The sequence below is a fragment of the Embiotoca jacksoni genome, unplaced genomic scaffold (genome assembly GCF_022577435.1).
Source record: "Embiotoca jacksoni isolate LCO1_2020_lvr unplaced genomic scaffold, fEmbJac1.0.p SCAF_25, whole genome shotgun sequence".
NCBI lineage: Eukaryota > Metazoa > Chordata > Actinopteri > Embiotocidae > Embiotoca > Embiotoca jacksoni.
In genome coordinates, this window is record NW_027185376.1 from 3,250,530 (window position 1) to 3,264,615 (window position 14,086).

The window sequence follows — 14,086 nt, forward strand, 5'->3', positions numbered from 1 at the left end:
CCTGCCGCTGAAAAACATCCCCACAGCATGATGCTGCCACCACCATGCTTCACTGTAGAGATGGTATTGGCCAGGTGATGAGCGGTGCTTGGTGGAGTGCTGCAGAGATGGTTGTCCTTCTGGAAGGTTCTCCTCTCTTCACAGAGCAACGTTGGAGCTGTCAGAGTGACCATCGGGTTCTTGGTCACCTCCCTGACTGAGGCCCTTCTCCCCCGATCGCTCAGTTTGGCCGGGCGGCCAACTCTTGGAAGAGTCCTGGTGGTTCCACACTTCTTTCATTTACAGATGATGGAGGCCACTGTGCTCATTGGGACCTTCAATGCTGCAGAAATTTTTCTGTACCCTTCCCCAGATCTGTGCCTCGATACAATCCTGTCTCGGAGGTCTACAGACAATTCTTTGGACTTCATGGCTTGGTTTGTGCTCTGACATGCACTGTCAACTGTGGGACCTTATATAGACGGTGTGTGTCTTTCCAAATCATGTCCAATCAACTGAATTTACCAGGTGGACTCCAATCAAGTTGTAGAAACATCTCAAGGATGATCAGTGGAAACAGGATGCACCGGAGCTCAATTTTAAGTGTAATGGCAAAGGCTGTGAATACTTATGTACATGTGATTTTTTTTCATTTTTGATTTTTAATAGATTTGCAAAAATTTCAAAAAAATGTATTTCATGTTGTCATTATGTGTGTGTAGAATTTTGAGGGAAAAAAATGAATTTAATTCATTTTGGAATAAGGCTGTAATATAACAATGTGGAAAAAGTGAAGCGCTGTGAATACTTTCCGGATGCACTGTATATACATTATTAGAAAAGATAATCCATCGACATAAAATAAGAAATCATAATTGGCAGAAGACCAAAATGACGTGTTGGACCATTAGAGGCAAATATTATCAGCCTGAGGCAAATTTTATAATAGAGCAGGGGTGTCAAACATATGGCCCGCGGGCCGGATCCGGCCCGCCAGGGGGTCCAGCTCAGCCTGCCGGTTGAGTTTGCTAAGTGTGAAAATTACAGAAAGACATAAATTGCATTTCTATGAGAAAATGGAGGTTTATGAGTACAAACATTTTTTTTTTTTTTTTTTTTTTAATCGATCCAGTAATTGCTTCAAAAACAGCGTAAATGGGCTGATGTCTGAGTTTTTGGTCTTTATGTTTCTAGTTTATTGTAGAAAGACCTTAAAATAGGGTTTATCATCCAAAAACCTTCACCAATGATTTAAACAAAGAGAAATATTGTCGTTATGTATGTGTTATTATGCTATGATTTTACTGGTCTGGCCCACTTGAGATCAAAGTGGGCAGTATGTGGCCCCTTAACTAAAATGAGTTTGACACCCCTGTACTAGAGGTTTGAAGTGAGGAAGAGACTTTAATTTAGCAATGAAAAAACAAAAAAGTGAAATGAAAGATTGGGGCTGTAGATGCAACCTCTGCTTTGAAATTTACCGCTATGAATAAATGCATTGCAGACACAAACAATTATTCATTTATAAGTGCTGGTATCACAACCAAATCTGTGAGCTTCTTTCATCACAGCAATGGAAATTTCCCTATCTAAGGTTCACAATTTATGGTTATAAACCTATGTTATAAACACAGGTACCATCACACACACGGTATTTAATTAAAAAAAATAAATCTAATACATACAAGACATTAGTAGAGATAATATAAATTGTATTATTATTTAGGTCACATAAGTTGATAGGTCAGACAAATATTTGTAACATCTTTTACTACGAAAGGTTCACGGATGAATGGTCGTAATCCTCCCTGTCATCGCGAGGATTCGATCTATCGCGATACTTTTCATCAAACGCTGCGAAGTCTCGCGAGTGTTGTGGCGTGCGGGGGCCTCTCCAAGAAAGTGTGCTTCATGGCGGTTACGGAGACTGCGGTAAATATATTTCCTGTTAACGAGGCAAATTCACATTTTCAGCCGTAGTGGTCGTTGAGTAAGTACCACGGGACGCTTTATAACATTTGATTGCGCGAGATATCCCCGTAACTCGACAGTGTATTACGTTGGAGGGGGGGGGAGGGAGGGGGCAAATACGGTTTGCTTCACGCGCCACGGCAACGAATGCTAACATCAGGTAGCAACAAAGACCGCTAGCAGGCCTTGTTAATCAAATGGTGTTTCGTTTAGCGATTTTTTTTTTTTTTGGTTTTGTTTTTAAAGGTCATCGAGGTGAAGTAAGGATAGACCGAAGTCATATTAGAAAATTACTCGGCTAAGGTTTAACTTTGAGCCCGATGCTACCGATTTACTTTAAATAACGTGTAAATTTGAAAACCACCTTTTTTTTTTAAGCATCTGCGCGCGCATCACGTAAAATCCAAAGGCGCTAAAATTAGCTGGAAGGAAGAAGAAGAGGGAGGCCTGGCTAAATAACAAGATATCACTGTAAAATGATGCAAGCTGCCTGTTTTTTATATATATATATATATATATATATATATTTATTGCTAGTCTGAAGGCATTTTTTATTTTCCCTAGAATTTGTTGAATTGTTAAAGCTTCCCCGTCAGTGCTCTTCCCCTCGGGGGCTTTCCTGCCTCAGTCTGGTGGACCCAGCGATTAGCGGGGTTGCGTAGGTAAGGAGTTCGTCCGGTCCCACCTGGTTTAAATCCGGGTGTATGTCCTGTGTATGGTTAGCCCTTTGTTTGATGATAAACCTGTGACTTCTGATAGCAATGTAGGAAATTGTTGTTACTTTGGGTAAAAAAAAAGATAGCTGTGTATGTAAAGCACATTCAGGCAGGTGCTTGTGCTCCAAATTCTCGTGTCTCGTGTGTTGTTGTTGTTTTTTGTTTTTGTTTGTTTGTTTTTTTTTTAAATTAATTGCGACTTCTGAATTTGCAGGGAGGTGAAGCTCTGACGATGGAGAATGGACAGGGCACGGGCTCCAAGCTTGGCCTGCCGCCTCTCACCCCGGAGCAGCAGGAGGCTCTTCAGAGGGTAGGAAACCCAAGACCGTGTCGGCTTGAATGTACCTTTAGTGATGTTATTACAAGATTCACACTATAAAATAAAAAAATTAAATAATTGCATTTGTATATGCAGTTAAGTCGAGTCTATAGTCTTTCTTCTTTTCCTTTTTTTTTTTTTTTTTCCTGGAAAAGTACTTAATTCTTCCCTGTGTATGCATGTTAAAAGGTTTTAATCGGCTGTATATTTGTAGACATGTCCATGCTGAAGACCGGGTAGAAAAAGTAACAACAATGCGGGTAGATGAAAAGATAGGCCATTACACATGTTTAATTTCATTTCTTCCAAGTCTGCCTGTAATTCACTCACCAGTAGTTTCTAGAAGTTGATTAAGGTTGTCATTTGACCTACTGTATGCAGATGGGGATATACTCTTTAAATAATCTGATGTCTTGCGTGCATGCATATGTACTGTTACGATATTTGTCAAAGTAAAAATGCCATCACAAGTGCAAATTCATCTGAGGACTTTTAAAAAGTAATTGCTTTTCTCCTTTCTCAGGCAAAGAAGTATGCCATGGAACAAAGCATTAAGAGTGTGTTGGTGAAGCAGACCATTGCCCATCAGCAGCAACAGCTCACCAACCTGCAGGTGAGATGTGCTGAACTTTTGGGTATCCCGCCAAACAAAAAAAGTTTGTAATGCGTGCATCATTTGTGAGTCTTGACTCTAGACAGAATCCTTTTAGCCTTTTTATGCATTAGGATCTCAGGCATCTCTCGTGTCAGAAATCAGTTTGGCTTAGCTCTTTTGGAAGTGTTACTCCCTTCTTCCAGAACACATGTTTAGACCATGTGTAGCCCTTGCTTTTCCCTCTGCTCTTTTTCAGATGGAGAAGATCGTCGTGAAGGCTTTGGTTATCATGTTAAATGCATTGCACTTTTAAAGGGGGCTTGCTTATGTTTATTGCTGTGTGGTGATTTGTTATTTAGACAAGCGAGGTAAATCCTCACATTGTATATTGTTTAGAGGGAGGGTCTGAATATAGTGCTAGTCTAACCGCTTCTGTCTATCTAGCAAAGCAATGACCTTTTTGAAAAAGCAAAGCTAAGGGATATCTAACCTACTTTTCAGCACTTTTTTCATCTTTACTGTCTTTCAGATGGCAGCAGTGACAATGGGCTTTGGAGATCCTCTCTCACCTTTACAATCGGTCAATAGATTATTAAATTTTTTTTCTGTGCGCATACCCAATGGAAATGGACTGTTACCCTTCTTTTACTGGTTGCATTAGCAACAATCCCTGCCCTTTTGTCTAACTAAAAAAAAAAAAAATGCATATTTTATAAGAAAAATGGCTTTCTATAGCTAGTGTACCAGAGACTATGTCTGCAATCCTATGAGATGAATCACTGCACTTATTTTCTTGCTAGAGTTGCTATAGCATAATTTGGTTAATTATTTTTTAACAAGAAGATAGCAAAAGGCATTTTACCCATTTACAGGCTCTTAGAAGAATTTATAAAGGGTTTACAAATGTGAGAAAAGTCACGTCTCTTTGAAAAATATGCATTTGCTTGTTTTAAAAAAATTAACAAAAAACCAGAAAGCTATTGGCATGGGACAAAAGAGGGATAGCAATCCCTTTAATGGACCAAAATGAGAGAACTGCTGGGACAGGGATCTTTTTGGCCATCTCAAAGTCAAGTTTTTTTTTCTGTGAATGAGTCATCTTCCCACCATGTTATGAATTAGGAAATTGTTAGTTTTTGTCGGTGATACAATACAATTGACTTAAGCAGACTGACTTAAAGGCATCAGTAAAACACAGAAACTCTGTGATTAAGCCACCCCTCACCTTAGCCTTGAGAAGAAAGTTTGAAATGCTTTCATCAAGACTTTGTATGGATTTCGTTTGAACTCCACGATTACTTTTTTTTTTTTACCTTACTTGCATCCCCGGAACTACAGGTCAGTTACTGAAGCCAAATATTTGTGAGGGCTGTGCATGTCAATCACTCAAGTGTGTTTTCCTCCATATGTCTGTTCAGTAGTAACAGAATAGAGGCCATATTGTAATTACCACCGCTGACATCAGTGTTTTATAACAGTTATACTTGTTAGTATTTTTTCACATAGTTGTGTCAATTAATTACACTATCCCATTATTACCCTATTTACTTGTTCAGACCCCCTAACTTGGAATTGGCCTCTAACAATTTTTGGGGAAAGCAAGCACAGTAGAGAGTACACATTTATTATTTGTGTGTGTGTGTGTGTGTGTGTGTGTGTGTGTGTGTGTGTGTGTGTGTGTGTGTTTTGTCTTCCTTTCTTTTGCTCTCTAATGCTTATTATGTGTCATTTTCCCTGGTTGGCAGGTGGCAGCTCAGCGGCAACGTGCTCTAGCGATCATGTGTCGGGTGTATGTGGGTTCCATATACTATGAGCTCGGTGAGGACACCATCAGACAGGCCTTTGCCCCTTTCGGCCCAATCAAGAGTATTGACATGTCTTGGGATTCGGTTACAATGAAACACAAGGTCAGTGTCATTTAGCAAGTTTTATACTCTGCTCTCCCACTTTGATTTTAGATGAAGATTAGCCAGGTCTTCCGTGTTTGCAGATGTTCTGTTATTCTTGAATTTTGTCTGACCGTGCAGGGGTTTGCGTTTGTGGAGTATGATGTGCCAGAGGCTGCTCAGCTGGCTCTGGAGCAGATGAACTCAGTCATGTTGGGGGGGCGAAACATTAAGGTAAGTTGTCCAGAAGTATGTATCTCTGGAGGTCTTAAGAACAAATGGAATCAATTTTAACTTTCTATATTTTTGTTTTGTTTTTGTTCTGGGTTGATAAACTTTGGAATTCCTTCTTCATATTTACTATTACATCAGTTTGTATTTTTTTTTTTTTAAATCAACTCCTTGGTTGTTACTCACGATTTGTGAAATTTCTCATATGTTGCATGTCAGTCTCTTAAAATATGTAAACATTCATTTCTCTCCTTGTTTGCTTGTGTGTCTGTTGGTTTCCAGGTGCGTGTCGTATGCATGTATGTACATCTGGGTGTGTGCTTTGTGTGCTGTCTGGGTTGTGTGTTGTGCTTCCACGATGTCCTCAAGGCTTGTTTTAGTGACCGATTCCAGTGGGATGCCCAGCGGCACGTGGCGTCGCTCTGTGTCCATGATGTGCTGATGATGGGCTGCGCCTGGTTGGTGTTGCTTGGCCGCCCCATCTGTAGTACAGATCCCAGTCCCACTTAGATACTCGTCTTACATAGGGAGCTCAATTCTTTTCCAAATCAGAAATGGCCGTCAGAGTGCGTAGCCATAATACAAAACATTTAGTGCGTTCCCCTCTCGGTGTTGCGACCAGCTCAGTTAGTCACACTCTGCAAAAAATTGGGGGATTTCAAATAAATTCTTAGATCCTGTAGGTTGCAGCAGCAGCAGTGTACGATTGAAAGAATAGTTAGGACCACATACATAGTTTTTTTACTCGGATTGAGAGCGGATAATAGTCAATTGTCAGATTTATGTTGGTGCTCAGTTTACAGACATCCTTCGGTCGGGCTGACTTTGAATTTGTAGTCACTAAAATGAGAAAGCTCTATAAAGTGTAAGAATTGTCAGCCGTGTACTGATTTGGTTCTTCACCTTGCTAATTATTAGCTTATTTCTTGTCCTCGATAGCTTGGTACTTTGTACCTGTTGGCCAGGATGCCGATGATAGACGATAGGGCTTTTTCAAATTTCAGACTCACTCTGTCAGGTCTATCAGGTAAAGAAGGTAGTAGGGACATGCACTGATCAGAGGACAGCTTGACTGTCGAAGTTGGGTGGCTTTGACTGAACTTGGTGGCTGCCGAAAGTTAGTGCTTCAGGGACAGAGAGCTTTGCGGTAGTGCGTTCACAGATGGTGCAAAACACCCCTTACTCAGTAGCCTTGCTGGTGTGATCTGTACTATAGGTTGGGCGGCCAAGTAACATCGGTCAGGCGCAACCCATCATTGACCAACTGGCTGAGGAGGCGCGCGCCTTTAACCGGATCTACGTGGCGTCAGTCCACCCTGACCTGTCAGATGATGACATCAAGAGTGTGTTTGAGGCCTTTGGAAGGATCAAGTCTTGCACGTTAGCCAGAGACCCCACCACAGGGCGACACAGAGGCTTTGGCTTCATCGGTGAGCTTGAGGGCTCTCATTCGCTCGTGCTCTTGTGTTGCCTTTGCTCTGCTACTAACTACTTTTTTTATTCCCTTGCAGAGTATGAAAAGCCTCAGTCAGCCCTGGACGCTGTGTCTTCTATGAACCTCTTTGACCTGGGGGGTCAGTACCTACGGGTGGGCAAAGCAGTGACTCCGCCCATGCCCTTACTGACCCCCACGACCCCAGGTGGTCTGCCGCCTGCTGCAGCCGTGGCTGCAGCGGCAGCCACCGCTAAGATAACGGCCCAGGCAAGTATGAATCCCTTCCAAAGGGATTTAATGGCCTTCCAGGTAAATATAACCCAGATCTAGCTAGCTATGACACCAGCACAGATAACATAGACTTCTTACTCATGTGACTGGGAGAAGGCCACTTTTGTAGAAGTCATATAAAACAGTAGTTGACCTGACACAGTGTCAGATTAGTAGCCCTGAAATATGAGACATTTTGGTCATCTTTTTTATCCAGTGTAATATTTTCAAAACACTTAACAGCCTATGCACATATTGAAAGATTTAATTTCCTTTTCTATTCTATACATAGTAACATAATTAAAGCTCCTCCCATTCACTGATTGGGAAGCTAAGACCCTTCTTTCTTAGCGCAGACAAATAGACAGCTATATTTCAGTGTGAACAGTCACAATGAATGTTCAGGTTTTTTTTTTTAATTTTATTTTTTATTGTAGAATTCTTCATGATTAAAAAGTTTCTTATCATCCCTGCTCTATAAATATGACTTTCTAGGAAGGGTCAACGATTCTGTTATCTTTACTGTCATCTTGTAGCCTTGATACTCACTGAAGCGAGGCGTGGTTGAGCTCACTCTTTGCCATGCTGTGTGATCGTTGACTGTGCTGCCTTGTGCTGTGTTCTGTGTGTTTCCCTTACCTAATGTCTTCGGCCCCCCTCTCTTAAGGAGGCTGTAGCCGGCGCATCAGTCTTGGGGGCCTTAGCTGCGCCCCAACTTCTCAGTCAGCAAATGGGAATACCTCAGGCTGTTATGGCTGCCCAGGCACCGGGGGTCATCACAGGTATGCTCCAAAACACGAGAGAGGGTGCTCAGGTTTTTTTTTTTAAAAGCAGGATTTAGATAAACCTTTAATAGTACTTTGTGGTGCCATTCTAAAATGGTCAGCGTGACATATATTGACCTCTTTCGTTAAAACAGTTTTGTTGCTTTTAATGGTAAGTTTTCTTGCGTTTTCTTATGAATAACACTTTTGCAAATATAATTTATGTTTGTTTTCCCCGGGGAAAGTTGTACATCATAAACGTTGACCGAAGAAATTACATAGATCTATTACCTTTGATGACGAGATATGCCAGAGTTTAAGTGCATAGTTTGCTAAACCTCACAACAGTTGCAGCACTGACTTTAATGATTTGGAGTTGTTGGCCTAAGAATTGTCTTTCTGACAAATTTTTACCAAAGTATCAAATACATTTTTAATGAAAATCAGGACTGGGTGAAAATTGAATCCTCTATGTGGAGGTATTAAGCTGTAAGAGTTTATCTTAATGGACCCCCCTGTTAGGTGGATTTAAGGCTCCTTTAAGGATGGATTAAGTGGATTAAATTGGAAGGTGTTAAATTGTTAAATATTTCCAACCTGACATCCCTGAATTCAGACGATGGATTTTGTGGTACAAATTTCAAGGAATGAGGAACTCGTTTACATAAATCATTATTATAGTATTTTTGGGATTAGTTTAGTGCAGTTTCCCTGAGGACTTGATCCTGTTAATATTTTGTTTTCAGTCGCAGCACATAATGACTCTTGAGTTAGGTATCAACTTGCGGCCATTTAAACAACTGCATCGTGATTATATTTTACCCTCAATGACAATGATACACCAACTGCACAAATGGCAACGGCCTTGTTCTTTTTCAGTTTTGACCTTCAAGCGAATATGTGTATCTTTGTGCAGTCAGTGTAACTGACTTCATGTCTACCTTCCCTGAAAAGGTGTGACTCCAGTGCGTCCTCCCATACCAGTGCTTCCCCAGGTTGGTCTTGTGAACCCCGTGCTCGCATCACCGCCGGTCCTGTCGAATCAAGTCGGTGGCTCCAACCAACAAGAGAAGAAAGAGGAGAAAGAAGAGATGCTGCAGGATGGCACCGGGCAGGAGATGTTGAGTGACCAAGAGCACATGAGCATCTCGGGCAGTAGTGCCAGGCATATGGTGATGCAGAAACTGCTCCGGAAATCAGAGGTGACATGTGGTTGTATCAATGGACGATTTATTTACTCATTTTACCATGAAAATCATTTGCACTCATTGGATCCTTGTCTCGGTTCTGTCCAGTCCACGGTGATGGTGCTTCGAAACATGGTTGGTCCGGAGGACATTGACGACGACCTGGAGGGTGAGGTGACGGAGGAGTGCGGGAAGTTTGGCTCCGTCAACAGAGTCATCATATACCAGGAAAAGCAAGGAGAAGAGGAGGATGCAGATATCATCGTCAAAATCTTTGTAGAGTTTTCCATGGCCGCAGAGATGAACAAAGCTATTCAGGCTCTGAATGACCGCTGGTTCGGGGGTCGCAAAGTTGTGGCAGAAGTTTATGACCAAGACCGTTTCAACAGCAGTGACCTCTCTGCGTAAAATGTCTGAAATGGTTCACCAGCACCCATCCCCATACCTGTTGCTCGAACTCACTTCAGCCACAGTCACTGCAGCTAAAGATGCGGGCCTCTGAAACCTGTAATTATTATTTTTATTTTTTTTTAAATTTTTTTTTTTTTTTTAAAGTGCTGTTGATATCAATGTTACAAGCTCCATTTGGGGGATTCATTCAAAAATATTCCTGTGTCTGATTTGTTTTGCTTTGTGACCTGTGAAGACTCCCTTTTGGTGCAAGTTTCAAATTTTTGTAATCCAATCTTGTACGACATTTAGTTTTTCCCGCTCCAACTCTGTTTATTTACTTTCATTAAATTTCTGGGACATGTAAACACTTTATTCTTTCTATAATTAAAAGGTATTGTTTGTCCACGAACATTTGTGATGCAAATTTTTTATGAAGGGTTTTGAATGAAGAAGCCGAATGAAGTATTTGTACACAAAGTAGCCTATGTGTTGTGGCTGTAGAAAATTAAAAACTTAAAGCACGTCTTTGTACAGTGTGCAAACACCTGATAAAACACATTACAGTGTAATAATCCTTGTCTTGAAGTTCAGATATTATCTTTATAGTCTTGGTTTGGCAGCAAACACCGGATGAGTCTTCTTTCAACTCTGCAGTAGCACCGTTATCAAAGTTTCCCTTTCCGGTTAATCTTTGTAAATTGCATCATCTGTGAAACGGCAAAGCAACAATAGAAATCAGCCAAATCTGAATTAATTCACTTTAGTGCTCAACAACACTTGATCGGGAAAACACAATATACTTATTGGTATAATATTAATGCTAATGTGTTGCCAACAAAAAGTGGTATTACTGGTGCACTAGAAATATAGGGTCAACGTTATTTGAAGCATGCTTAAGAAAATTAGATACATAGATATACTTGATCCTGCAAGGGGACATTTTTTTTGTTACAGCAGCATGGGAGATGTGGCAAAAGCAATAAAAATGACAATAGAGGTAGCAGAGGTATAACTATAAAAAAAATTAAAAATGCACAGTATACACAAATAAAATAAAATAAAAAATTAAATTATATTTTAATTTAATTAAACGCATGTTACTTAATCAGTTAACTAATAAAGCCTTAGAAATATGATTCGGCATGATATTTATTACATATTGAACAAATTCATCAGTGACGGCTGTAAACAAAGGTTTCTGGACGTTGAAGCAAACCGCCGCTAGATGGCGTCATATAGTAAAAGTTGTGGCCTCTGGGAAAGCGGCGGTGCTCCAGTTCAAACCAGGCCCAGCCCCCCACACGCCAAACCGGCCTGCCTCGGCTCAACAGAGGGGGAGGTAAAGCGCGGGTGCCGCTGAAGCTTTCAGCTCTCGCTTACTTGGCGTTTCACCTACGTCGGTTTTTGACGCGTTTTTTTTTTTTTTTGGGGGGGACGTTACTACTACACACGAGTGGCCGGTGTTTCCACCCTCCTTCCACCCGCGGTAGATTTAATTTGATCGGTGTTGGCGAACGGGCAGCTCGGCACAAAGGCGTTCAGTCATCTCCTAGCCGCTGCCGGCTAACTGGAATTAGCTTGCTCCCGTCTCCCCCCCCCCTACACCTCCCTCCTTCCCTCCCTCCCTCCCCGTCCGAGCACATCCCTACGCGGGTTGTTAATCTCCGCTGACTCGCTCCGTGTTGGAAAAAAAAGCGCGTTAGCCGTCGTCGCGGTAGGTAGGTAGCCTCGTATACCCGTAAAACCCCGAAGTCAAGCGCGGTTGTATTTATTTATTTTTTTAATTTTTTTTTTTTTTTTGCGGTCGTCACTCATGACGGCGACGCTCGAAGCGAAGCGGCGTTTCTGCACAACACGGCGGAGGATGGTGGCGGTAGCCGAGCGAGCTAACGTCGCTCCGACTGCGTGAAGAAGTAAGTGGAAGAAGTGAGGAAACACTTGAGCCAAGTGTGGTGGTGGTGGTGGTGGTGGTGGTTTTTTTTTCTTCTTCTTGTGTGTATGTGCGTTGTAATTCCGGGGCTGGATGACGCCACGAACCCTGATCGCGGTCGGAGAGCTGGACTGAAACTGGGGAATACCGCCGACGGATCGGAGGGATTATTTTCGGGTCTCTCTAAGTGGATTTTCGGCCTCCTGTTCTGGATCGTGGTTTTGGGAACACGGCAAGTGTTTTGACATTGAGCGAACCCTACTCCCGCTGAACACCCTCTCTCTCTGTGTCTCTCTCTCTCTCCCAGCGACCTCCACCACCACCACCACCCTCCTCCTCCTCCTCCACCACCCCCTGCTTCGCCCTCCGATGCGGAGATTTCATTAGCACCGGCAACCAAAATCCCCCCCCCCCTCCACGTCCCCCCCTCTCCACGGCGGCCGGACATGCTGAAGTGTATCCCCTTGTGGCGCTGCAACCGCCACGTCGAGTCCGTGGACAAGCGGCACTGCAACTTGCAGACAGTCCCTGATGAAATATTCCGCTACAGCCGCAGCCTCGAAGAGCTTCTCCTCGATGCCAACCAACTCAAAGAGCTACCAAAGGTACATGCCGAGAACATTTCATGCCCCTCTCCACCCACCTCTCCCTCTCTCTCACACACACACTGAAGCGTATGAAGCAGGGACTTCCGTGGATCCCAGTCTGATCTTATCTACGCTAAAGCCACCCTGAAGCACCAAACGTTTGTTTAGAGCAGGGTTTTTATTCACCTGTTTGAAAGCAAAGGTCACTTGCCAGGTGACACGAGCTGTAAAACGGCCTGCGTGGTATCACTGGCCCGGCTACTTCCTCCTCAACCAAGGTGCCTCCTTCCTTCCTTGGAAATGAGGTTGATCAACAACACCACATATTACAAAGCTCTATTTTTTATTTTATTTTTTGCACATATGTAACAAGTGCCCAAATAAGCTTTAAATTTGACTCTTGATGCTGCAACTGGGTAATACTGTTCATCTTCTGCGTTAATGATTTGAGCAGAAAGAAAGAAACTGTGGGGGAAAGACGCACGAGGAGGATGGTATGTTTTTTTTTGTTTTGTTTTGTTTTCTGGCTGCAGGGTGAATATGCTGCATGTCAAGATGGACTAACCCAGACATAAACAGCTGGCACACACACCGTGCTGCCCGTAGTAGTGGCATCAGTGGCCACTTGGATTTGGTTGCAGTGTGGGGGCAGGCATGCGGGGAATGGCCTGCAAAGCTGTCCCCACCCACACTCCCACTATTTGAAATATGACAAAAGTTGTCTTAGTTTGCACAGCCCAGTTTATTTTAAGGAGAGCAGGATTGTTGTCGGCCTGTTTTCCCTGTAGATTTCTAGACCCGTGGAACGAAACGCCTGCTCGACTTGCTCCTTGTTTTATTTAGTTCGTTGCATTGTTCATTATAGGACAAGGCAGTGGCTGTGATTGTGATCTAGGGCTTGGGATGGGGGGTGGGGGGGGGGGGGGGTGTTCGTGTGAATAGACCGGTCAGTCGTAGACATCGTCAGTCTCTCGCATTTCATGGATTAGTGGTGAAAGGGACAAGTGGCACATTCACTAATGAAGATTGTTAACAATTCAAGGTCACCAGAGGCTGAAGTGTTGGCACAGGACCCCCTGTTGCCTTCTGGGAATCATAAACAATGAAGCTGTTTTGGTTCGTCTCTTGGCAGTACATTCACATTTATTGCAGTAATCAATTCTGACTGTTTTTGCCTGGTTTTTTTTGTGTTTTTTTTTTTTTTTTTATAAGTAAAGCTCCCACTCAAAGCATAAAAACCTCCCACGAGACCGAGCTTACACGTATCTTTTAAGTTTCAGTACTTGCTGAATATTTCACCCCAATCGCCAACGTAGTTAACGTGAGGGAGTCTTTTCCTGAACAAAAACTAAAGTCTTCTTTGCCTGATGAGGCTTCACCAGGACTTCCTACCTGTCAAACATCCACAGCGTACCTGGTTCCCTGCCTCTGAAACGCAGAGAGACAGATACGCCCTAATGGTCCGGCGCAGACAGCTAACCGACGCCGCCTCTCTGTGCGGCGCTCGGCTTCAACCCGGGAGACATAAATGCGCGGTGACAGAATGTCTCGTGTGGTCGCGGTGAATGCGTAGCGTGCGGACACAAAGCATACGGGCCCTCTCCGGTCCTCCCAGTCAGCGGGGCCTCGGCGAGCAAGCGGTGCGAGAGGTCAGGCCCATACGGGCTTGGGAACAAGGGCACTGACTGTATGATGAATAGCATTACCATTATGAGCCCACATAAGTACGGGCCCGAATGCCTCCCTGTCACTACGTATTCCAGTCAGGGATGAGTCTGCGGACCTGCTTGTCAGTCTTTGGCTATTTTTAGATGTCAGTCTAA

General features: G+C 43.0%; 2 protein-coding genes across 7 annotated transcripts in view; both read left to right on the plus strand.

Annotated features, from left to right (window-relative positions):
- The first annotated feature begins 1,836 nt into the window (after window positions 1-1,836).
- Window positions 1,837-10,155, plus strand: LOC138204404 (poly(U)-binding-splicing factor PUF60-like). 6 transcript variants are annotated; one of them, XM_069159649.1, is made up of 12 exons: window positions 1,837-1,911; window positions 2,515-2,612; window positions 2,881-2,976; window positions 3,509-3,598; window positions 4,110-4,160; window positions 5,326-5,487; window positions 5,608-5,700; window positions 6,914-7,127; window positions 7,209-7,441; window positions 8,070-8,184; window positions 9,121-9,368; window positions 9,462-10,155. In XM_069159649.1, the coding sequence occupies exons 3-12, from the start codon at window positions 2,899-2,901 to the stop codon at window positions 9,759-9,761; spliced, it is 1,584 nt and encodes a 527-aa protein (XP_069015750.1). In that variant the 5' UTR covers window positions 1,837-1,911; window positions 2,515-2,612; window positions 2,881-2,898; the 3' UTR covers window positions 9,762-10,155. The 6 variants fall into 6 exon arrangements, with proteins under 6 accessions (XP_069015750.1, XP_069015748.1, XP_069015749.1 ...); XM_069159651.1 differs by having other exon boundaries at window positions 1,893-1,969; XM_069159647.1 differs by lacking the exon at window positions 2,515-2,612 and having other exon boundaries at window positions 1,846-1,911.
- A 931-nt stretch (window positions 10,156-11,086) lies between these two features.
- scrib (scribble planar cell polarity protein) overlaps window positions 11,087-14,086 on the plus strand; it is a 61,464-nt gene continuing 58,464 nt past the window's right edge. Inside the window, 2 exon segments of the mRNA XM_069159654.1 lie at window positions 11,087-11,659; window positions 11,984-12,281. Coding sequence (XP_069015755.1) covers window positions 12,123-12,281 — 159 coding nt within the window. The 5' untranslated portion in view covers window positions 11,087-11,659; window positions 11,984-12,122.

Coding starts and splice junctions, on each gene's coding strand:
- LOC138204404 (XM_069159647.1), top strand. CDS start 1,891: ATGGCGGTTACGGAGACTGCG. Junction 1,912..2,880: donor TGGCGGTTACGGAGACTGCG/GTAAATATATTT, acceptor CTGAATTTGCAG/GGAGGTGAAGCTCTGACGAT. Junction 8,185..9,120: donor GGCACCGGGGGTCATCACAG/GTATGCTCCAAA, acceptor TTCCCTGAAAAG/GTGTGACTCCAGTGCGTCCT.